Source organism: Triturus cristatus, chromosome 3_1 (genome assembly GCF_964204655.1).
Source record: "Triturus cristatus chromosome 3_1, aTriCri1.1, whole genome shotgun sequence".
Taxonomy (NCBI): Eukaryota; Metazoa; Chordata; class Amphibia; order Caudata; family Salamandridae; genus Triturus; species Triturus cristatus.
The window spans coordinates 653570378-653594096 of NC_140583.1; the positions used below are offsets into that span (position 1 = coordinate 653570378).

At 48.3% G+C, this 23719-nt stretch overlaps 1 protein-coding gene across 1 annotated transcript in view; it reads right to left on the reverse strand.

The window, feature by feature from the left end:
- LOC146860745 (uncharacterized) overlaps positions 1-23719 on the reverse strand; it is a 317920-nt gene that overhangs the window by 61176 nt on the left and 233025 nt on the right. The window contains exons 18-19 of the mRNA XM_085646168.1: positions 10553-10739; positions 6472-6641 (exon numbers count right to left, since the gene is read on the reverse strand). Of these exons, the coding sequence (XP_085502294.1) occupies positions 6472-6641; positions 10553-10739 (357 nt within the window). The remainder of the gene's footprint in view (positions 1-6471; positions 6642-10552; positions 10740-23719) is intronic.

Here is a 23719-nt window from a genome sequence, read left to right on the forward strand (position 1 = left end):
TTCCGGTTTTCACCCTGGAGAGACCGAGGCACGCACTCCTGTCTTTCGCAGAGTCCGACACTTTGAATCAGAAGATCCGACCTTAACGCTTAGTTGACCTTTTTGTGCACATAAACTCGATCTCAGTGCATTAAAAACTCTGCGAATCGTCCCCTTGAAACTGGCAGACTTTTTTACCCCGGTACATTCTGGAATTTGTAGATTTGCAAAAGAAACTCGTATTTTGTACTCTCCGCTGGCGTGGGACACTTGAGACGTCTGCGTCCTGCCAGGTTGCAGCCTCGGGTCCTAAAGCTGTGTAATGTGAAACCAGCGGCTGCGGCCAGCGGACGCCACTAAAGACAGACACACACAAGCACGCACTTCACACCACTCGATTCCAAAACACAGGCACAGCCACGCCTCGCCGATAACTGTATTCTTGTAGTTCGAATACTCACACTCTGCTTTACACCTTTTACTGTAGACACTGCAAAGAGTGGTGTATGTGTTTATATTGTCCGTATCCTATGTACGACCCCTGACAAGGCGCTGAAGTGAGCGTGCAAGGCGTCTAGGCGCTGAAGTGAGCGTGCAAGGGATGCACGGGATTCCCGACCCCGGACGAGCTGCGGAATTGAACGTGATAAGGTGGTACAGTGCATACATCTTTAAACTTTCACTGGGTTTGCATTTTTCCCACCCACGAGACTTCTTACAACGCACGTGAAGGTTTTGTTAAAGAATTCGTGGCTGTAAAGCGTGCTCGTGGATTCGAGGAGTCCACCCCCAATAATACTAGCGGCCAAACCATACAATTAAAGACAATCTTTATGTGTCATACTTACATGGGTAGTTAAATCCCCACGAAGTACAGTGCCCGGGGGTTTGGAAGACATGCGAGTGCCCCTGGGCGAATTGCCAACCGTACTGATATAAAACCGACTTTCTGAGTAGCAGGGACGGACCCTGAGAGCGAAAATGTGGGCGACTATGAGGATGCTGTTGGAATTAAACTTACATTTCTGACCATCGGGTTAAACTATGAGATCTCACGCCTCTGGCTGTCTCTACCCCGACAAGCTGGAACACGTGCGCTTCAGACCCTGGAAACCCCGGACACGCTACAGGAGTCTCCCTGCCCACACCCCCAAGAAGCAGGTATTCGGGTGGTCAGACAATGCGCGCACCCGGACCATGCGCCGTCCCAGAAGCAGGTACTCAGATGGTTGAGACCTCGAAACCTCCCGGACACGTCTCATGGGGTCTCTCCCGATAGAGACCCGTTTCGAGGCCCCATTTAAAAAACTGCTGATGCTCTTCACTGGTGAGACCCAGCCCTCTTAAAGCCCTGGCTGTAGCGTATATGTGTGTGGGAGGCTCTGTGTGTGTGTGGGAGGCTCTGTGTGTGTGTGTGTGTGGGAGGCTCTGTGTGTGTGTGTGTGGGAGGCTCTATGTGTGTGTGTGGGAGGCTCTGTGTGTGTGTGGGAGGCTCTGTGTGTGTGTGTGTGTGTGGGAGTCTCAGTGTGTGTGTGTGGGAGGCTCTGTGTGTGTGTGTGGGAGGCTCTGTGTGTGTGTGTGGGAGGCTCTGTGTGTGTATGTGAGAGGCTCTGTGTGTGTGGGGGTAACTCTGTGTGTAGAATGCTCTATGTGAGTGGTGGGGGTAACTCTGTATGTAGATTGCTCTATGTGAGTGGCTCTGTATGTGTAGGTGGCTCTGTGTGTGTAGGTGGCTATGTGTGGGTGGCTCTGTGTGGGTGGCTCTGTGTGTGGGTGCAAATGCAATAGGTCTCGCATTGGAGAGTGATTAAGCTATTGACATTTAAAGAAACGGCATTGTTATTTACAATGTTTTAAAAACAAAAACATACAAGAATGTCATGAGCAATGCCAACAGCTCTAACTTTAACAATGCCGAGACCATTGCATTGTAAATGCTTGTTAGGTTTTGCCTGCGAAATCTATTGCATTGTATATATTAAAAGAGCTTATATCCTACCCCTACTTTTGATCAGTTTGTATGCTTGCCACTTATTTTTCCTCGGTTTCTATTGGTTGTAGCATACTATTTCCTGTTGTTCAGACTTTGTGTCTCCTATTTGTTTCCCCCGGCCCAACTACTGTTAAATCTGCATGGTGGAACTTCTTATATAAGGTTTCCCGTGCACAACGTTTACCATTTACCTTTATCTAATCTCCCCCTGGCTGAATGCATTTGCGTGCTTGTTTGCTGTCTTTTTTTCATGCCCACGCCAATTGTTCTGAAGCATGTCCTCCTTCTTAACATCGCATCTCAGCAAACACTGCTACATTTCTCACCAGCTATCACTCCCTTTCTTCTGTTCAGCATGTCCTGATCCTCTCAGCATGCCCTTCGCTCCTGCCTCTATTCAACTTGCCCTTTCCCCTGCCTCTACTCATGTCTCTCAAACTTGCCGCGTCTCCCTCAGTTATTCTGACTTATCATTGCGTCGGTACCAAGCATGACATATCCTGTATACTACACCTTGCCCTCTTGTTAATTGTACGCTACCCTGGCCCTCCCGCCCGCCCCCTAGAACTAGATGCACCCCAGTACTGGAGCTCTCCTCACCCTCTGCCGGATCTGTCCAGAGGTGGACACCTTGCAGATTAGCTTCTGAGGATCTTCCGGCTCGGATTCTGAGGCACTGTCCTATAAATCCTTAGTCAGCAGTGCCACCATCCTGCAACTGTGTTCCTTGCCGGGCGTCGCTCAGCAAGGGGCGACGCCTGCTATATGTAGCTGGAACTACTACAGTCTGTTGATCCGAGGCCTGCTTGCGACCTTGAGCCCTCTGCCGGGTGACTAGTGCTATTTCAGACTGAGATTTGAGGATTACAGGGTGGAGAAGTAGCGGCCTCAAGTGAGGAACATGGCTTACAGTGACTCTAATATTTTCTCATGCTTTCAAGGAGACCAATTTTGGGTCTCGTAGAGATTAAAATAATATCATATTATGGGCCTGATTATGTGCTTTACATTTATTTATTTATTTATTTGTAAAGTTTCAAACAGCGCAAACATGCCATATCAGAGCGCTTTACAGATGATCGGAAGGAACACGAAAGCAAACAACAGCATAATCATTTGAGGTACAGACTGTGTAAGCTCACAAACTGAGGAAAGTTACTTCCGTAGGGCCATCTACACCTCCTGCACCCTTATGCATTTTGATTGCACCCAATATATTATGATACCACAGGACTTACTGTGTAACAGTGAAACCTGTTTTAAAAAATGTGTGGAAAGATTGGCATTTATTGTTTTTACATTTTTTTGCAGCTCTACAGACAAGCGCTTGTTAAAACAATCTGAAGAGGTGTGACAAATATTTCTTTTAAAACACATATCTCTTTCTGATTATGTTCATATTGACCTGAAGTGATCTTCATTGCAAAAGTAGTCCAACACTTGTCATAAAATTATGTGACCGGATCTGTTTTTTTTTTCAATGGTCAGTGCACTTTTGAGTCTGATTTACATCAAATTGACTTTTTCCCAAGATCTTCTGGGCACAAAATGCACAAGTTTTTAGGTTTCGCCTGCACAGCGCTCAGCGGCGCAACTAGTTAAAAACATGGTACTCAGCAGCACAAGCGGCTGTGGCTCATAATTAAAAAGTAAGCCCTATGATGCAGTCAACGCTGGCCGAATCATAGTGCTTTTTTGAAAAACTTTAAGCCATGTTGTACAGCAGCTTGTGCTGCTGTGTAACATGCCTAAATAAACATTGACAAACCCACTAGTTCTCTCTGGCAGCTGTTCTAGGGCCAAGTGATGACTGCAGTAAATACAGGACTTGTAATTTCCAAGCTTGGGTGTTTAACTTTGCCCTTTGTGTTTTATGAGCTGCTTCATTGGGTCTGTGAGATTGGAAACATGAGCTCTAGCTAGAGTGACACTGCTTGCTAAAGGAAAATTCCTGACTGTATTCTTGACTGGAGTGACTTAGTGCATGGCGGTCTGAACATGGGCTATTGTGACCACAAGAGTACCATGCCCCCTTGCCAAAATGTGAGTGAATGTCCGTGGAACAGAAAAGGAAAATGCTTGAAAACATAGTCATTGTCGTGTTCTGCCAATTGGTGTCAGCTGGTTTTCTACTTGTCCAGCAACTTGAGTTATCATCATATTTTTGGCTACTATTAACGTGCATTCTTTCCCAGTGGACAACTTAAAAAATGTTATGCATCTGGAAAAAAAGAGTAATATATTTCTGTCTGTCTGGCTATCCTCGGACCTCAGTGCTCCAATGTCCTGTGCACATCCCCAGAAATATGCGCTTACGTCAAATACAGTATTATGTCACGCAAAGGGCGTTTCTTACACCCTCCAAAATCAATAGATATTTCAACGGTACGGATGCCGCCTGCCCCTGCTGCTCCCTTAGGGACACAGAGCTAACACATATGCTGTGGGGCCGCCCACACCTGCGTGCCTACAAGGGAGGAAGTCGCTGATAGAATGACTCGCTGCACGGAACGCAGTTTACCATTTGACTGGCACTTCTACATCCTGCATCTCTATCGCAGAAGCCAAAACAATAACGTGACCTCCAGGTTTTTAGACTTTGGAATGGTGGTCGCTAAAGAGATTAATCACAAAAAGATGGGAAAAAACAGACTTACCTCATATACAGGCATCAAGCTAGGATTTTGCGAGTCCTTAATTGCGAATATTAAGGATTCACAATTAAGGACTCGCAAAATCCTATGCATGTAGGAATCGCTATAATAATAGCGATTCCTACACATTCCTTATTTGCAACTCGCAAATAGCGAGTCGCAAACAAGGAATAGCTTCCCATTCATTCCTATGGGCCTAAAGGCCCTTAGGAATTAATAGATAATTGCAAGCGCAATTTGCGAGTACCAATTGATACTCGCAAATTGCTCATGCAATTTCAAGGGTGCAAGGGGGTCAAAAGGACTTCCTGTTGCACCCCTGAAATTGATCTGTGCACAAATGTTGCGCACACACATGTCCCAAGGACATGTGTGTGTGTAACCTACAACTTTGAAAAATGCACTTTAGTGCATTTTTCAAAGTTTTTGTAAATTACCATGAAGTTCAACTTCATGGTAATTTATGCCGCCTAGTAGTGAAATCGCTACTTCAAAGTGGTTCTTGCATTGCATTTAAGGAATTGCAAAATGCGATTCCTTAAATGCAATCGCAATTTGAGAACTCGCAATTAATTGCGAATTCTCAAATTGCGAGGGCCTTGACCCTTGACGCATCGATCGCAAATGGCCGATTTTTGCAAATCGCACCGTTTGCGATCGCAAAAAGATTTGATGCATGTGCCAGATACTGCTCACATGGGCCAAGGCCGAAGGCATTGCACTTCACTGAGAAGACACCATGGGTATACGCCAGATCCCACTTATTGTAAGCTGGGATGTGATGCTAACTGCGCTACTACACATTCATAACACCAATATGGAAACCATATCCTCGGAAAGCCCCACAGCATAGGGGAACTCACTCTCAGTGCAGGAAGGGTATGAACCAGGACATGGAGTGAACAGACATGACAATAAATGGGAGCACGCATCACCTAACACTATCCCTTATACACATTCTGAAGGACTCGCTGCGTAAAACAATACACGAAGCACGCAAAAGGGGGGAATCGGTAGAAAGCTTCAGCATAGTTACGCACCCACCTGTTATATTTTGAGTTGCCCTGCTACATTATTACCGCCTCCATAATACATTCGAGAATATGTAACGATGACCTATAGCGCCAATACACACTGTATAAATGAGCACTACTGGCAGCAAGTGGAAACTAATAACCATTGTCAAGGACCTCTATATAACCATTTCAGCCCTATATATGTTGCAAATTACAGTTTCGGTCACACTTGCGAGTATGTTTGATATGGAATGCTCACTGACACAGTTTCCACTGCACGTCAACTACTTAATGATCTGTTTGCAATGCATGTGTATACGGTGGCCGAAATGTTGAACATTTTTATAAAAACAGGTTGCTGGGGCCGGTTTTGCAGAAATGCTGCAATATCGGCCTCCTGTAACCAAAGTGTGATTATAAACAATGCCTCTACCATGAGTACACAGTGAATTTAAATAACACCATGGATGGATGGGTCTTATGAACACAGAGGAATGACTTATCATGATCTCAAATGTTTACAAGGGCACCTCCAGAATTCTGTGGAAGGGCATGAAACACTGGAGCAGGACAATGGAAAAAGGTATGGGAGGGAGAGGGAGCTGTCCTCTGACACACACTCTCCATCACCACGAGCCGCCAGTTGCCGGCCTCTCTGAAGTACCACTATGCCAATCCGCCTCTGTCTATCTTCTGGGAGTCCAAAGTCTCTGAACCTTATATTCCACTTCGAAAAAGATTGTAAGCCCCCATGTGAGGCTCAAAATGCTATTTTTATTGACAGCTATTTTAATAAAAGTTTAACATCCATAGAGGTGACAGTACCTACCACGCGCACTCTGGCCAGCAGCAGCGACAGGTCACTGGGAGATAAATGCTCATCCTGCCCCAGTGCCTCCAAGCAGTTTTTGAACTCGTCAGTGGGCATGTCAGCCAGGATGTCAGGTGGCCACGCTGAGGGCACGGTGGCTTTCACGGCAGCACATGTAAGCATTAGCCCTGTGGAGAAACCAAACACAAGGTTGCGCTGCCAGATTATAAGTGTCGGCGTTAGGGTCAGTTTGTGATGACAAGGCGAGGGGACTCTTGCCCACACCAAACACCAGAGAGGATAGCCAGAGATGCCCCACATTAACTCCAAACACCAGCATCTTTATATGAAGACTAGTAAAAGACAGCAAGCGTGAACGCCAAACAGGAGAGAGACAGGCAAAGAGGACAGCATGTGGATAGAAACAAGCCATTGCCACACTCTGATGATCTGGCAGAGAGTGAACTGCTTAGACAGCAAAACACCAGGGTCAGTGTATGACAACCAAGCAGAGCAGGAAACAGGCAGACGCCAAACCTATGGGGCAATATATGAGGACAGGGCAGAGGGGCACTTTGCAGACATCAAAACACTTGGACCAATGCATTAATGTGAGTCAGAGGGGACAAAGTGCTAGACTTCAAACACAAGGGTTAGTAACAAACAAACAGGGAGCCCAACTCTGAGGGCCCCATTACGAGTGGGCTGCATAATGGCCCGACATTCCTCCCCAATCGAATTCCTACACCATGAAAATTGATAATTTTCACGCATTCGGGCATTACCCTGGATTAGAAATTGAACTCTAATAGTCCCCTAAAAAATTGATAAATACTAGGGAATTCAAAATGCAGCACTCGGTCCCTGCAGTAATTCTACATTATTTCACCGAGGCACTTCAGTAGCAGAAGTGAGAGGGTGAAAAACACTGATTGGCAGCGTCACAGCACATCTGGTAATCCCGATGGGGCCTGTTACACCGTATCTGGCCCCAGCCTAAATAATATAGGGCTCGTAATGAGCTCCATAGTGTCTAACTTCAAGACTTCACCACAGCTCAAGGCTGAGGTTTGGGGGCCTTTTTTGAAAGTGATTTGGACCTAATGTATGTCCTGCTTCCGATGTTGCTGTAATCCATGATGTTCCATCACAAATAGCGCCCGGTGGAATGCCTGAGCTGAAAAACTTTCAGTGTGTTTTTAAAATGTTACCTGGCTCCTAAAGTGATGATCCCTGGTAAGATCCCTACTGCAGGGACTGCAGGTTTTTCCCCCCAAAAAATAGTTGTTTTTATTGCCCCTCTCGAACAACCTTTTAGCTATGGCTTATCATGCGCTGTGTACCACAGACAAGTTACTGCCCATAGTGCACAGAAGAGCATGGATACACTTCTGAGTGATAATTTGGGCCAGGAGGATCACTCTTAGAATCGCCAGGGACTTAAAAGCTTCTTGATGAATCTGAGGTCTCTGAGAGTGTCCCTTGGTCCTAAAGTTTTCTTTCTGGAATTACAGGTACCACAAGATCCTGCACCAGGACCGAACCATGAAGCCAGGTGGTGGCACCGCCATCATCCACAGAGACACCATCAAATGCACTGCCATCAGTAACCCAGAAACTACTTTCTTAGAACCTCAACATTTCAAGCTCAAGATGGACATCAAAACCACCATCAGGGGGATCCTCGCATAGCGGACATTTGGATCCTGGAGCAACTTCAGCAACCTCCTCACCGATCTCGTCACCCCATTCCCCATAAACTCCAAAGACTTCTTACTCCTAGGCAATGTCAACTTCCATCTCGATGATGCTGCAGATTCCAACACCACAGACCTAATCAAAACAGCCTACAAAACATCGGAATCACTCATCTCATGAAAAGGCCCATGCACATTGCAGGACACACCCTGAACCCAATCTTTACCTTCAGTGACACAATCAAAGTTAGTCACATCTCTCCCCTCACTTGGACGGACCACTTCATCATTCACTTCAACATCTCGCCACACCCACCACACTGACAGAGAGGCTACGCACCCCCAACTGTAACTGGAAGAAGGTGATCGAAGTCGCACGGTTGAACACCTTCCAGCTCCACCCCCCTATCTTCTGCAACAACACCAACAGAAACATAGACAGTTTCAATCACTGGATCTCCACCAGCACACCCCTCATAAATGCCAACCAGAAGAGGAGAAACAAACACGCGAGCTTGAACATCAACGCACTCAAAGAGCCCAAGAGGTGATGCAAACAGTTAGAAAACAAATGGAGAGCCTCACAAAAGCCCACCTCCAGGAAGGCCAACAAGACCTCACTCCACCATGAACTGAAAGAGACCAAGAAGAAAGCACTGGCCCAGAGGATTGAAGCCAGCAATAAAAAAATACAAAGAACTTTTCACTATCATTAAGAAATTCACCCATCCGGTAGTCAGCTACAACTCTATCACCCCGTCAGAAGGACTGTGCAACCAACTCTCTGACTTATTCCATGACAAAATATCTAAAATCTACATTAACTTGGACCCTCAACCACACCCTACCTCACCTCCGACCTCCACCACTAAGGTCACCCCACGCACATTGCGGACCCCGATGACCAACAAAGACACAGTGGCTATAATGGCATAAATCCACTCAGGGCCCAAACAGACCCACAGATGTCTCAACCGCATCTTCAACCTAGGGAGACCCACGATAAGCATGGCACATATAACCGTCATCAACACCTCCATCACTACAGCCTCTTTCCCGGATGCCTGGAAACATGTAGAAGTCACCCCGCTCCTCAAGAAACCATACGCAGGCCCCAAAGTCTTCAGCAACTACCACCACATAGCCCTGCTCCGATTCCCAGTCAAAGTCATAGAAAAGGCCTTCACTGTCAGCTCTACCACTACCTTGAACACCATGAACTTCTGGAGAGCTTGCAATCAGGTTTCCACAGCAACCACAGCACTGAGATGGCCCTCATCGCAGCTTCAGATGACATTCACATCATATTAGGCTGAGGCCACACTGTTGCCCCAAACCTCCTGTACCTCTCTGGCACTTCCTTCGACATAGTCTCCCACAACATACTCATCTCCAGAAGCCAAGAAACTGGAATGCAAGGACCAGCTCTCACGTAGTCTTTTTTCTGACCGGAAGACGCATTGGCTCAATTGCGAAATTGCCCCACTTTCTTCAACGTATACATGACTTCTCTAGTAAGCATAATTTGGACCCACAGACTTAATATCACCTCTTACTCCGACGACGCCCATTTTATCCTATCCCTCTCCTATCCCTCTCAGAAGACACCAACACCACCAAAAGTAATTTCAAAATGTGCAGGACCAACGTGGCCAACTAGATGAGAGACAACTACCTCAAACTCAACGCTGACAAGACAGAAGTACTGATATTTGGCAGCAATAACCCACCCTGGGACTCCACCTGGTTGCCCACAGAACTAGGCTTCACCTTCTTCCCTTCCGAACACACCAGAAAATTGGGCAACATCCTGGCCGCCAACCTCACCATGAAACATCAAATCAATGCTGTCACCTGCGCCTGCTTTTCACAAGCAAACTGGACTACGGCAACACCCTTTACTACGGCATCTCCGCAAACCTGCTACACAAGCTCCAAAGCATCCAAATGCCGCAGCCAGACTAATCATCAGCTTTACTCGCAGCACGCACATCACATGTAACCTCCGAAAACTACACTGACTTCCCATTCAGAAATGCTGCCAGTTTAAGATGCTCAACCACACCTACAAGGCACTTCACAACCATGTTGACCTCAGCTACCGTCTACACTTCCACCAACCAACCAGGAACCTCCACTGTGCATCACTCATGCTCACCCAAACCCCTGTATCCATAGACGCAAGGTAAGGCCTTCTCTTACCTGGGAGTCAAATCCTGAAACGACCTCCCCCTGCACATCAGGACAGCTGCGTCACTTATGGATTTCTGCCAGAAACTGAAAACTTGGCTCTTCAACTGATCCTTCTAGCAGAACCCACACCTACTCAGCGCCTGGATACCCTCACACTTTTTGCGGCTCTACAAATCCACATTATATTAAATTACATACGTTTCTTTTACCTGCTTTGGGTTTCATCCTGGTGCCCAGAAGACCGATGGAGTACTGCACCAAGAACTGCTTGGACTGAAGTTGGGCATCCTCACTGGCCTGCCCCACGTTCTGCTTGCATAATGCCCCAAAGGAGGTCTGAGCCCACTGCTTCTCACTCCCAAACACCAGGTCCAACCGCTGCTGAGTGATCAGGGTCTATGGAAAAAAGTGCATTGGACAGTTAGAGACGAGAGTGATCAAGGGAACTGTGACTGTAAATGCCGAAGGCAATCAGAGAGGGGAGAGCAAGAGAAAAGTGAGAAGAGAAAGGGAGGGACAGTCAGATAGTAAAGGAGCAAGAGAAAAGTTGGAAGAAAGCGGTAAGGATATCCATAGAGGAGAAAAGCAAGAGAATAGTGAGAAGAGAAAGCTAGGGGCAGTCAGCGAGGAAGAGCAAGAGAAAAGTGAGATCCTAGAGGAGAGAACCTGAGAATTTCAGATTAAAGACTGCAAGACATCATTCAGACAACAGAGTAATGTGTTTAATCTTGACCCAAATTTTCTGAAACATCTATGTGGAAAACAGACTCCAAATAGTGCCAGTGCATTGTTTATGTCTTCAGAATCCCAGAGACTGGTGCTGTTGTGCTGTTGGTGTTGTGCTGTTGTGCTTCCAGGTGTCAAGGCCGAAAGAATCTCGGATCAATTTCATTTCATGCAATAGTGACCTTACTTAAGTGAGACAAGTATTCAAAGTGACTTCTCCTCTGAAAATTGATTCACAATGATGAATCGATCATTTAAAATAACTTTCACTTCATGCTCTGTGTCTGACCTTGTTTAATGTCTATATGCGTCCTCTGGCAGACGTAGTTGAGTGTCATGGGATGAAGACGGTTTCATATGCTGGTGACACTCAGTTGCTTATCACCCTGGCACAGGACGAAGCTGACACTGCTCCTAAGTTTAGAGCATGCCTGGTGGACCTGGCAAAATGAATGACTTCCAGCAGCTTGCAACTAAATGCTGGAAAGACTGATATTATCGTGGTTGGTAAGCAACCATCCATTTGGTCCTCTGTTTGGTGGCCTCCTGAACTGGGCTGGTCCCGGTCTCCAAACCTAAAATAAAAAATCTGGGGGTTTAGTTTGGCACAGCACTGTCCTTTGACCACCAGATTTCGTCTCTGGCTGGCACTTGCTTTGCCATCTTGAAGATGCTTCAGAAAATCTTAGAGTTGCTGCTAGTGTCAGCCAAGAAAACAATCATCCAGGCGTTGATAGTGTCTCGCCTGGACTACTGCAATGTTCTTTATCTTGGGGTCTCTAAGGGAAGAATAAGAATGTTGCAGAGGGTGCAGAATACTGCTGCCAGTATGCTACGTAATATTCCTAGGCGCTCCCCTCCGGGTTCGGCTCTTGTAAAGCTCTTCTGGCTCCCTATGCAGTCTAGAGTGGCCTTCAAAGCCTTATATTTCTGTCATAGAATTGTAAACATGAAAGGTCCTCGATTCTTGTTCCCCGTGATTAAACTCTATCGGCCCACTCACAGTCTTAGATCATCTGGAACAGCTAATTTGATGATTTCCAAAGTTCACAGAGCTCGTCTGGGTGGCAGATCCTTTAGTCTGCTTGTGGCTAAAATGTCGAGCCTTCTGCACCTGGATCTCAGAATGCAGCCCTCGGAAGTGCTGTTTCGTAGGAATTTGAAAACCTGGTTCTTCAGGCACTCCACGGTCATTTAAGGACTATGGCTGGCTTGTTGTACACTTTTGATTGGCGGTATAGGAAAAAACCTAGCATGGGAAAATTCCGCATTGGAGTACAAATTTCTAATATAACACATAACACACTTAGGGGCATATCAACAAGGGTCTTATCTCCGCTTTTTTGCTTTAAAAGCCAAAAAAGTGGAGATAAAACTATCGCCCTATTTACAAGTGGGTGCTAACATGCATTAGCGCATGTTAGCACACGTTTTCCAGACGCCTCGCTTTGCATCTCTAATGAGATGCAAAGTGGGCGTCACTGGGCAGTACTGCTTGTAAATTATCGCTGATGTGCACATCGCGATATTTACAAGGAGGCCCACGCATTTTAGCAGATGTTCGTTTTTGGCAAAAACCGCGGTTTTCGCCAAAAACTAACGTCTGATAAAATGCTGACTTACCTATACTTTACATTGGGGTGGATTAGCAAGGTTATCGCCGTTTTCCATGGAACATTGCTGGAAAACCAGCGATGTTCCATGGAAAACACCGCTATCGCTGGAATAATTATCACCATTGCGCTATGCGTTGTTAATACAGCGCTAGCATGGCGATAATTTCCAGCGATAGCCGGCGATAAAAAATCTCACGCTAAGCGCGGCCAGCGATAATTATCGCTGCCGCTTGATAATATGCCCCTTAGTTCTTCACATAAATCTGTACTGGGAAGAAGTAGTTACAATAAATATATCTTGAAAATGAATATCTTACTACCCCATTGAATACAGTTTCCTCTATGTTTTAAAAGTATAGGTGAACTCCATAAGCGATGGAACCCTGAGGGTGAAGGCCGCCTCCAGAACCCGATGACGTGAAGACTGAGAGAAGGAAATGAAGACATCAGGCAATCCAAATTCAGACATAAGGAGAGCTTCCTTTATACCCAGTGCCAAAAGGGGAAGCAGTCACGTTCATAAGATTTGATTACGTTTTGGTCGGTGGTGTGGATAAGACAAGCTGAGGAGGGGTGGTGGTGAATGCACTGGTGGATAGCTGCTCCAGGTCACAGAGTGAGATGGATGCCGATGTCACCAGTGCTGTGGGATGCAGGTAGGTCTCACAGACGCAGAGTAGACAGAGAGTGGACAGAGAGTGGGAGAGGATCGGCTGCCTCTATAGGTACTGAGAGAGGTCCAAATCGGGTCACCGACCAAAAGAAAAGGGGCTTGTGGAACACTGGACAAGAGAACAACGTGGCACTAGCACTGAGAAGTGGTCGCACATGGACTCAAGCGCACGCGGAATGGACATGGAAGAAGCACTGGAATAGTGGAGAAGAGCCCATGAGTATCACGACTGATGGTGGAGCTGCCCGTGTGGCAGCAGATCCACCCAAGAGTCGTGAGCTGGGTAGAGACCTGTGATCGGAGGAGAGACTGGGCAGAATCAATGGGACAGTGCCGGTAGGGATACAAGAGCCCAAGTGGCTGGGCTGATGGGGACTCAATTGGTACTGGAGCCCACATGGCAGAGGGGTGTAATGAGCATGTCTGTGGCTCAGAGAGGGAGAGAAGTAAGGGAACGCGTGGTTTGAGGAAATGTGGTGGAAAACATATTGGAAGTGCATGGGGAGTGAGAGGAGGCGGACCGCTAGCGACACAAGCCCACCACTGAGAGTTCCCTGGTGATGTCGGGTTCACACACAGTGAGGGTCACAACATTTGTCCTAAGTGCACCCAAAGGAGTGGTTTGCCTCAGAGACATCCATGAGCGGAATGTGGGTGGACAAGTGCAGAGTGCAGATTAAAGGGCCACCACACATGCAGTCATTTCATGGAGAGAGAAGGGAAAAAGGCAAGAAGTCGTTGTCGAGCTGGGTAGACCCTTGGTAACATAGGGGAGGATGAAATGCGTGGGTTTGACTATGGCACTAGGTTCTCATCTTATGCTGAGTAGTACAGAAAAAGTTTGGGTGAGGAATTATGTGGACAACTTTCAATTATTACACTGAGAAATTAGGGGAAGGAAGGTTCTAAAGATGCGAGGGGGAACTGAAATGTAGGACAGAGGTACCACACACTTACAAAACTGGACAAATGTTTTTACAATATACGGCAGCATGATTCATGAGAAGGAACCAGTGCGTACTGTATCTTTGTTCAAATATGTGGAAATGATAAGACAGGCACGAGCAAATGTTGGGGAACGGCCTAGTTAAGATATGATGAAGAATTTTGGTATGCAAACGTGAGGGCAGGAGCATAGGTTGAGGAGCGTTAGATAAAGGTTTATCGGTATACGTATTGTATTAACCAGCCATTTATAGGAAAGTACACTCCAAGTGGACATACAGTACCAGAATACCAGCTTCCTTTCTAGGGTGCACCACCAAGGACGATTATGTATATATATTTTAACCATAAGGGAATTTAGTTCCCAGGCCGAGATGACTGGTGCATCCAAACAACTTTGGGGGATGCAAGTGGAGGGCAGCATCTTTTTAGACAAAGTCATGCCCAGAGGATGTCCTGTGTCTTGTACTGTCACTATAAAATGAAGCTTCCTCTTAAAATGAAGGTAAAATTAAGTTTGGGATGGACTGGCGCTACACTACTACTGATGTTCGCACCTTTATTGTAAACATCAGAAACCTCAATACAATTCTTACTTACGTCGAGAATACCTTTATCCACATCAGTTTAGCTCATCTGTCCGAACCTCTTCGCACTCACAGCATCACTAGCCTATTTGGTTTGATTACTAACATCAGTTAGATCAGAACGTGCCCCATAACTATAAACATCCAAAATGGAGACAGTGTGGAAACAACCTTCCTCCCTCTCATGAGTTCAAATGGGATTTCCCCTGTGACTGAATGGGGTGCGGTGCAATGAGCCCACACTTACTCCCTTGTGGCATTAGCACAGTCAAATTTCGATCTGAGAGGACTTTGGATACACTCCACCAGGACCTTGTTGAACCGCTCAACTTTGCCATTGCACTATGGATAATAGAGCAGCGTACATGAATGTTTAATCCCACACCTAAAGCAAACACAAGGAGATGATGGACGGAGCGCTGAAACTCTACAGACACTCACCCCCAGTCACTGATCTGGGTTGAATCCATCATTGTTCTTCAGTTCGCCTCGCTACCCCAGTTCAGACCCAGCCATATGCAAATCAGTCTTGACCCTGTTCCTCATAGGAACAGTCCAGCCAGAACTGCCAAGCCAGGTCTTCCCACACCTATCCAGAAAATCTTATATCACCAAAGATGTAAATTGGACCCCATTATCAGTCTGTAATTCTTTGGGGATCCCCTCTCTCATGAACAATTTCTTAAAACAACATCACATTGTTGGGTGTAGGTTCGGAGACACCTGTCACTTCTACCCATCTGGACAAATGATCAATCATGACAATAATGTATCTCCACTTACTTGGAAGAACTCGGAATGGACCCAGAAAATCAACAGTAATTTTCTGCCACACCTTACCGGGATAAATGGTAGGTATAGGTTCAGGACGAGAGGAGGTAAGGTGCTTGTAACTACTACCACATATTACACAACCACGAACAAATGCTTCCACATCTCCATCCATGCCAGATCACCAGAAATGTGAGCGTACTCTCCTTTTGGTTGCAGTCATGCCCAGATGACCATTGAGGGAAGTTTCTACAATCTTCCGCCTGAAGTAAGAAGGCAGGAACAATTTGTCAATTTAATATGCCAGTCTTCCATATCAGGACAGACAACACACTTGACAACCTTGGCGAAAATACATTTTTCAATTTCAACCGTTTCATTGGAAATATTGCTATGTACAGGTGGTCTTGAGAGTAAGTCAGCCTTGACATTCTTTCCATCTGCAATATGCTCCATCATAAAATTGAATTCAAGCAACTTGGTAGCTAACCTAGCTAACCTTGCTATTGACTTTTTGATCTTTTCACCTGAAAATATGTCCACCAAAGGACAGTGACCAGTTCTCAAATAGGATATCTTACCCTGCGAATAGAGTTTAAACTTTTCCACCACCCAAGTGCAAACCAACATTTCTATTTCTATGAAAGAGGACTGAGTGTCTACTTCTTTTATCCTTCTTGAAGCAAAACCTACAGCCATTTCTTTAGAATTGTGCCATTGCGATAACACAGCACCCAAGCCATATGCACTAATATCTACAGTCACAAAACGTTTACGACATGCAGCAAACGGTTATAGTGTTGGAGCCGATGCAATACTTTGTTTTATCAAACCAACATTTTCTTGGCACAGTGTTGACCACACAGATTCAGAATTGTGTTTCAGCAGGTCTCTGTAACATTCAGGGACAGTAGCAACATTTTTTATGAATTTCAAATAAAATTCAGAGATCTAAAAACGATCACAGTTGTTTCTAGTCACAAGGATGCTGAGCGTTGATAATGCCATCGACCAATCCAGGTTTGGGTTTAAGCATTCCATTTATCATCTTGATGTTTTTGCTATGTTCCCACTAAGTGGCCAAGAGTATGCCCAGATGTGGGTTCCTGGCTCACTGTGCCACTGAAATCAAGCTAGCCTGGCTGGTGAGGGGTAACACCCCAAAACCGGTCCTAGGATGCTTGTTCCCGGTCCAGGGAGGACCTAGCCTAGCAGTTCGGGCTGGACTGTTCCCATGAGGAGCAGGTCAAGCCTGATTTGCATATGGCTGGGTACAAACTGGGGTGGCATAATGAGCAAAAGAACGATGGATTAAACCCATCTTGACTGGGGGTGAGTGGTTGGAAAGTTTCAGCACTCCATCATCTTGTGTTTGCTTGGATCTAACACCTTCATTGGAAAGCATGTCTCAAGTACTCAAGCACATTCACACATTTATCTCCTCATAAAGTCACTCCATTATCTAGTAGCACCTTCAACATCTGTTCCAAGCCCGCACTATGTTTCTCTTTGGTCTCAGAAAGCACTAATGTGTCACCTTGGAATACATTCGCATTGGCACTGCCCTTTAGCATTTTAGTCATCACCTTCTGACATACAGTCTGCTGATTCCTGTCTAAATGACATTCTTCAAAACTGGACTGCACCATCAGATGTCACAAAGGCAGTGAGGTGTGATGAATCTTTATCCAATTCCACCTGATGATAAGCAGCACGAAGATCAATCAATCAATCAATCAATCATCGTATTTATATAGCGCGCTACTCACCCAGAGGGTCTCAAGGCGCTGGGGGAGGGGGGTCCGCTACTGCTCGAACAGCCAGGTCTTGAGTTGCTTCCTGAAGGCGAGGTGGTCCTGGGTCAGGCGGAGGTGGGTGGGGAGGGAGTTCCATGTCTTGGCGGCGTGGTAGGAGAAGGACCGTCCCCCTGTGGTGGCTCTTCGGATGCGGGGGACGGTGGCGAGGGCGTGGCTGGTCGATCGAAGCTGGCGTTTGGGAGCGTAGAAGTTGAGGCGGCTGTTGAGGTATCCTGGGCCTTGGTTGTGTAGGGCTTTGTGTGCGTGGGTGAGGAGGCGGAAGGTGATTCTCTTGTTGACCGGGAGCCAGTGCAGGTCTCTCAGGTGTCCGGAGATGTGGCTGCGACGGGGGATGTCCAGGATGAGTCGTGCTGAGGCGTTCTGGATCCGCTGGAGTCTCTTCTGGAGTTTGGCGGTGGTTCCGGCGTAGAGGGAGTTGCCGTAGTCCAGACGGCTGGTGACGAGGGCCTGGGTGACCGTCTTCCTGGTCTCGGTGGGGATCCACCGGAAGATCTTACGAAGCATGTGCAGGATGTTGAAGCACGACGAGGAGACGGCGTTGACTTGTCTGGTCATGGAGAGGGAGGAGTCCAGGATGAAGCCCAGGTTGCGTGCGTGGTCTGTTGGTTTGGGTGACGCTGCCTATGGTGGGGGGCCACCAGGAGTCGTCCCAAGCGGCGGGTGAGGATCCCAGGATGAGGACTTCCGTCTTTTCCGAGTTCAGTTTCAGGCGGCTGGTCTTCATCCATTCGGCTACCTCTTTCATCCCTTCGTGAAGGTTGGCTCTGGCGGTGGCGGGGTCGTTGGTGAGGGAGAGGATCAGCTGGGTGTCATCGGCGTATGAGATGATGTTGAGGTTGTGCTGGCGTGCGATGTCTGCGAGGGGGCTCATGTAGACGTTGAAGAGGGTTGGACTGAGCGAGGAGCCTTGAGGGACGCCGCAGATGACTTCAGTGGCTTCAGATCTGAACGGAGGGAGACGGACTCTCTGTGTCCTTCCGGCGAGGAAGGAGATGATCCACTCCAGTGCCTTCTCCTGGACTCCGACGTTGCTGAGGCGTTGAACTAGGGTACGGTGGCAGACAGTGTCGAAGGCCGCGGAGAGGTCGAGGAGGATGAGGGCCGCTGTTTCTCCATTGTCGAGCAGCGCTCGGATGTCATCGGTGGCTGCGATCACGGCGGTCTCGGTGCTGTGGTTGGCCCGGAAGCCAGACTGCGAGGGGTCGAGGGATCCGTTCGTCTCGAGGAAGGCGGCCAGCTGCTTGTTGACGGTCTTCTCGATGACTTTTGCAGGAAACGGGAGCAGCGAGATGGGGCGGTAGTTCTTGAGGTCGGTCGGGTCGGCCGATGGCTTCTTGAGTAGGGCGCTGAGTTCAACGTGCTTCCAGCTCTCCGGGAAGGTGGCGGTGTCGAAGGAGGTGTTGATGATGTCCCGCAGGTGGGGTGCGATGACAGCGTCGGCCTTGTTGAAGACGTGGTGAGGGCAGGGGTCGGTCGGAGATCCGGAGTGGATGGAGTTCATCGTGCGGACGGTGTCTTCGGTGCTGATCGGAGTCCAGGCGCGGAGGGTGGTGGTGGGGGGCGGTGGTTCAGTCGTGGCGTTCGTCGGTTGAGTGCTGAAGCTGTTGTGTATGTCCGCGATCTTGTTGTGGAAGTAGGAGGCGAGGGAGTTGCAGAGGTCTTGCGAAGGGGTGATGTCGTTGTTTCCGGCGTTGGGGTTGGAGAGCTCTTTAACGAAGTTGAAGAGTTCCTTGCTGTTGTGGGCCTTGTTGTCCAGTCGTTCCTTGAAGGCAGTTTTCTTGGTGGCGTGGATCAGTTGGTGGTGTTTTCGGGTGGCGAGCTTGAGGGCAGTCATGTTGTCCGGTGTTGGGTCTCTGCGCCCGGTTCTCTCGAGGGCTCTGCAGTTCTTCTTGGAGCTCTTGAGTTCGTCGGTGAACCATGGGGCTTTCTTGCTGCCGGGTCTGCTAGGCGGGGTCCTCAGGGGGGCGAGCTCGTCTGCGCAGTCGCTGATCCACTTCGTGAGGTTGGTGGCCGCCTGGCTAGGGTTCGTTGTGCTGGTGGGAGGGTTCATGTTTAGGGAGGTCGTGAGCTGGTCGGCTGTGATCTTGTTCCAGCTCCTGCGTGCAACCTGTTGCTGGTGGTGGTGGGTCGTGGTCCTTCCGAAGCTGAAGTGGACGCAGCTGTGGTCCGTCCAGTGGAGTCCGGTGGCGTGTTTAAAGGCGATGTCCTTGCTGGATGAGAAGACGGGGTCGAGTGTGTGTCCGGCGTAGTGGGTGGGGGTGGTCACCAGCTGCTTGAGTCCCAGGTTGGCGAGGTTGTCCAGCAGGGTGGTGGTGTTGCGGTCGTTGTTGTTCTCCAGGTGGAAGTTGAGGTCCCCTAGGAGGATGTAGTCAGCGGAGCAGAGGGCGTGCGAGCTGATGAAGTCGGCGATGTCTTCGCTGAATTGTGTGCGTTGTCCCGGGGGTCTGTAGATGAGGGTGGTCTTGGGGTTGATGTGGACCTGAAAGTGCAGGTGCTCGGCGGTTGCGAGGGTGTCGTCGGTGTTGGTCGTGATGCGGATGGTGTTCCTGTGGACGATGGCGATGCCTCCTCCGGTGTGGTTGATGCGGTCCTCTCGGATGATCTTGTAGCCGTCTGGGATGGCAATGGCGATGTCGGGCGCTGAAGAGGCGTTCATCCAGGTTTCCGTGAGGAAGGCGACGTCTGGTGAAGTAGTGTCGAGCAGGTTCCAGAGCTCGACGGCGTGTCTGTGGACGGAGCGGGTGTTGAGTAGGATGCACTTTAGGTGGCTGCTGCTGTTGCTCGTCGAGGTCTTGAGCACTGCTGGAGTGGTGCAGGTCCGTATGCAGGTGAACTTGCAGGTGTTGCAGCAGAAGGGTCCGTGGGTGCGTCTCGGGGTGGCTCGGTAGCACCCCGGGATTCTTCCGGCATTGAGTGCGTAGAGTTCGGTGGCGTCGTAGGTCCGGCGGGTGGGCTGGGGTCTGCGGGGGCCAGGGGTCCTGGCACTGGGCGCGGTCCAGGCGCGGACGGGAGCAGACGGGCTTACCTTTGGCGCACCTTTGGCGCTCAGTCGGTGCTCCCACTGCGCGCGTCCGCTGCGCGGTCGCTGAGGGGGCGACATAAGAAGGGATCCGGGAGGGCGGGTCAGCTGGGAGGTGGGGCCGCGTCCACCAATCGTCTGGCGAGCGGGCGGGGCCACAGGCAGGAAGCGGCGGGAAAACGAGATCAGGCTGAGCGGGCGGCCCTGCGGCGGCTGGGGCGCTGCTATCGGCGGCGGTGAAGATCACACTCTGCAAGGAGCTCTGGAGCAGGAGCGTAGAGGAGCGAGGGGGCAACCAGGCCAGAGGAGCAGTGGTCGCTCCCCAGGTGCGTGCAGGGTCCCCTTAAGAAGGGATCCGGGAGGGCGGGTCAGCTGGGAGGCGGGGTTGCGTCCACCAATCGTCTGGCGAGGTGGCGGGGCCGCAGGCAGGAAGCGGTGGGAAAACCAGATCAGGCTGAGCGGGCGGCCCTGCGGCGGCTGGGGCGCTGCTATTGGCGGCGGTGAAGATCACACTCAGCAAGGAGCTCTGGAGCAGGAGCGTAGAGGAGCGAGGGGGCAACCAGGCCAGAGGCGCAGTGGTCGCTCCCCAGGTGCGTGCAGGGTCCCCTTAAGAAGGGATCCGGGAGGGCGGGTCAGCTGGGAGGCGGGGTCGCGTCCACCAATCGTCTGGCGAGGGGGTGGGGCCGCAGGCAGGAAGCGGCAGGAAAACGAGATCAGGCTGAGCGGGCGGCCCTGCGGCGGCTGGGGCGCTGCTATCGGCGGCGGTGAAGATCACACTCAGCAAGGAGCTCTGGAGCAGGAGCGTAGAGGAGCGAGGGGGCAACCAGGCCAGAGGCGCAGTGGTCGCTTACTAAACCATTTGGGCTGGCCAACAGAAGTTATGAGATCCTTAATGCTTGGTAGAGGGAAATTATCTACCCAGATCACATTATTGAAGCACCTAAGATTGATGCAGAAGCGCAGTTCCTCTGATTTCTTCTTTGCCAATATAATGGGGGAAAGCCAAAGTGTATCATCCTATGCCTAAATGATGCCATTATCTTGCATTTTATCTAGAATCTGTGAGAGTTCCCCTCTCACACTGTGTGGGGCATAATATATTGCATAATCTATGCTTAACAGGAATAATTCCATCCTTAACTTTAATAACATGAGTGAAATTTGCCATTTTTCCAAATCTCTCTTAAAGTACTTGAGAGTACCTTTGTAGCCATGCTGGATCGCCCATGGAGATTGCAGAACCCTGACCATCAAGGTCTTACAATTTCGGATACTCATTGCCAGCTCTGATTATCATGCCAAAGTCAGCTTGACCCACCACTACAACACAATGATCCCTTTGAGGGCAACATAGACTTTACCATTGATCTTCATGCTCTGGAATCCAATGTCTTCCCAAAAATAACCAAGAAGATCAATTTTACTGCCTTCAAATTCAGTAGTGATAACATCAGGTGGTAACAATACTTTACTGTCCCAGTTTTCTTTACATTTGTCAATATCAATGATGGTGATCCTGGCACCTGAGTCCAATAACAACTGTATATCTACACCATCAATGATAATTAAAATGTGAGGGTCACTGTAGCTTCTCTTGTGTTCAACCCAGCCTACTCCCATGACACCCATAGATAGTGCCACCTTCTTTATTTTGGTTTCAACCCCATTGATATCCCCAGACATAATTTGAGCTTGCACAGATCTAACACAACTATGACTGCCACTTCCACCTATGCAACCTTTCCCAAAATAACCCATCTTGTTACATTTCCAGCCTTCTTGAGCAATGGCAGAGCAATTTTCAAAAGTGGAAACAAAGAAAATTGAACCACACTATTTCCTCTTGTAGGTTCAAATCTTCTTTATTACAAAGCACCTCATCCACACAGCTCCACATTCCCAGGTCTGGCTTAGCTGACACAGAATAGAACTCCTGAGTCAGATCATCAGACTCTAGAAATACCCACTACAACATTCCATTTCATTATAGCGTGCATATACCACAATAACGATTTTGAAGATGGCCAAAACTTGTGTCTTCCTCTATTGCTGAAACCAGAGTGTATGGTTTGTTGTTGGTGGAAAGAACTTTGGATACCTTTGTTACAATGTATGCTAGATTGATATTCAGTTACAACTGGAGACAATCGTGTTGTGTTTGCTGTGATGTAATGTTCTAGAATTCACAAAAAGAACTTAAAACTTTTCTATTAAATCTATATATTAATTTGGCTTTTAAAGCAGTGACATAGAAATCTGTATATTCATTTGGCCCTTGCATTCTAATATAGAATTTGTGTTGGTGTACGACTAGATTAACCTTCCCTTATAATTATAATAGAGCAGGGCTTTAAGTGGGCCGGTTCTGTCCGAGTCTGAGCACCGGCAGTTATTTTCACGGGGCCTCAAAACGGGTTGCTATAGGGCTCTATTTTCGGGCCTCGCAGAGGTAGTCCGTTTTCATTTTTTTTTTCTTGCACCAAACTTATTTTGCTCTAGCTGGAATTGCCAGGCTAGATCCTGAGGCCCCTGACCTTAGTGCAGGCGCGCAATGCCCATTGGAATCAAAGGGCTTCAGCCCCCCCCTCGTGTGTGGCAGCCCGGGCTGAGGCAGCCTCTCCGGCACATTAACAGCCGCACTCGAGTACTTCACAGGTCTTTAAAAGACCATTCGCTTGTAAATGAGGCTTTGTTGTTTTTTCACCCCTTCTAGAGCCCCTGCATCTCTACTCTAACTATTGCTGAAAGAGTCAGCCACCCCCGAAATTTTTTCTTAGCCCTCCCCCCCCCCCGAAATTTGGCTCTAGTTGCGCCCCTGCCTTTGTGCACGCTGTAGATCCTCCCATGCAGTTTTTTATCATATGATGAGGGACTGTGGGGAAGTATCACAGTTTAGGACAGAAAGGCATGAATCATTACATTTACTGTCATCAGAGAGCAGGCGAGAATGTCTATGTATGCTCTTGCTGTTCAATCGCATTAATGCATCTTCACCGCTGCGATTAACAAACGCCTTTTAAATACCGTACTTAAGTTAATGGCTGCGAACTGTCGCAGGGTGAACCTGCTGCAATATTGATGATAAATTGCGCATTCCAGAGTGCCTGGCATCATAACTCGAACAACGGCTACTTTATCATCAGTGCAACTTGAGAAGCGCACTGGAGCACACCTGCGGGAAAAACACATATAATTCAAATGCAGAATAGGCGTTTCTGCTGA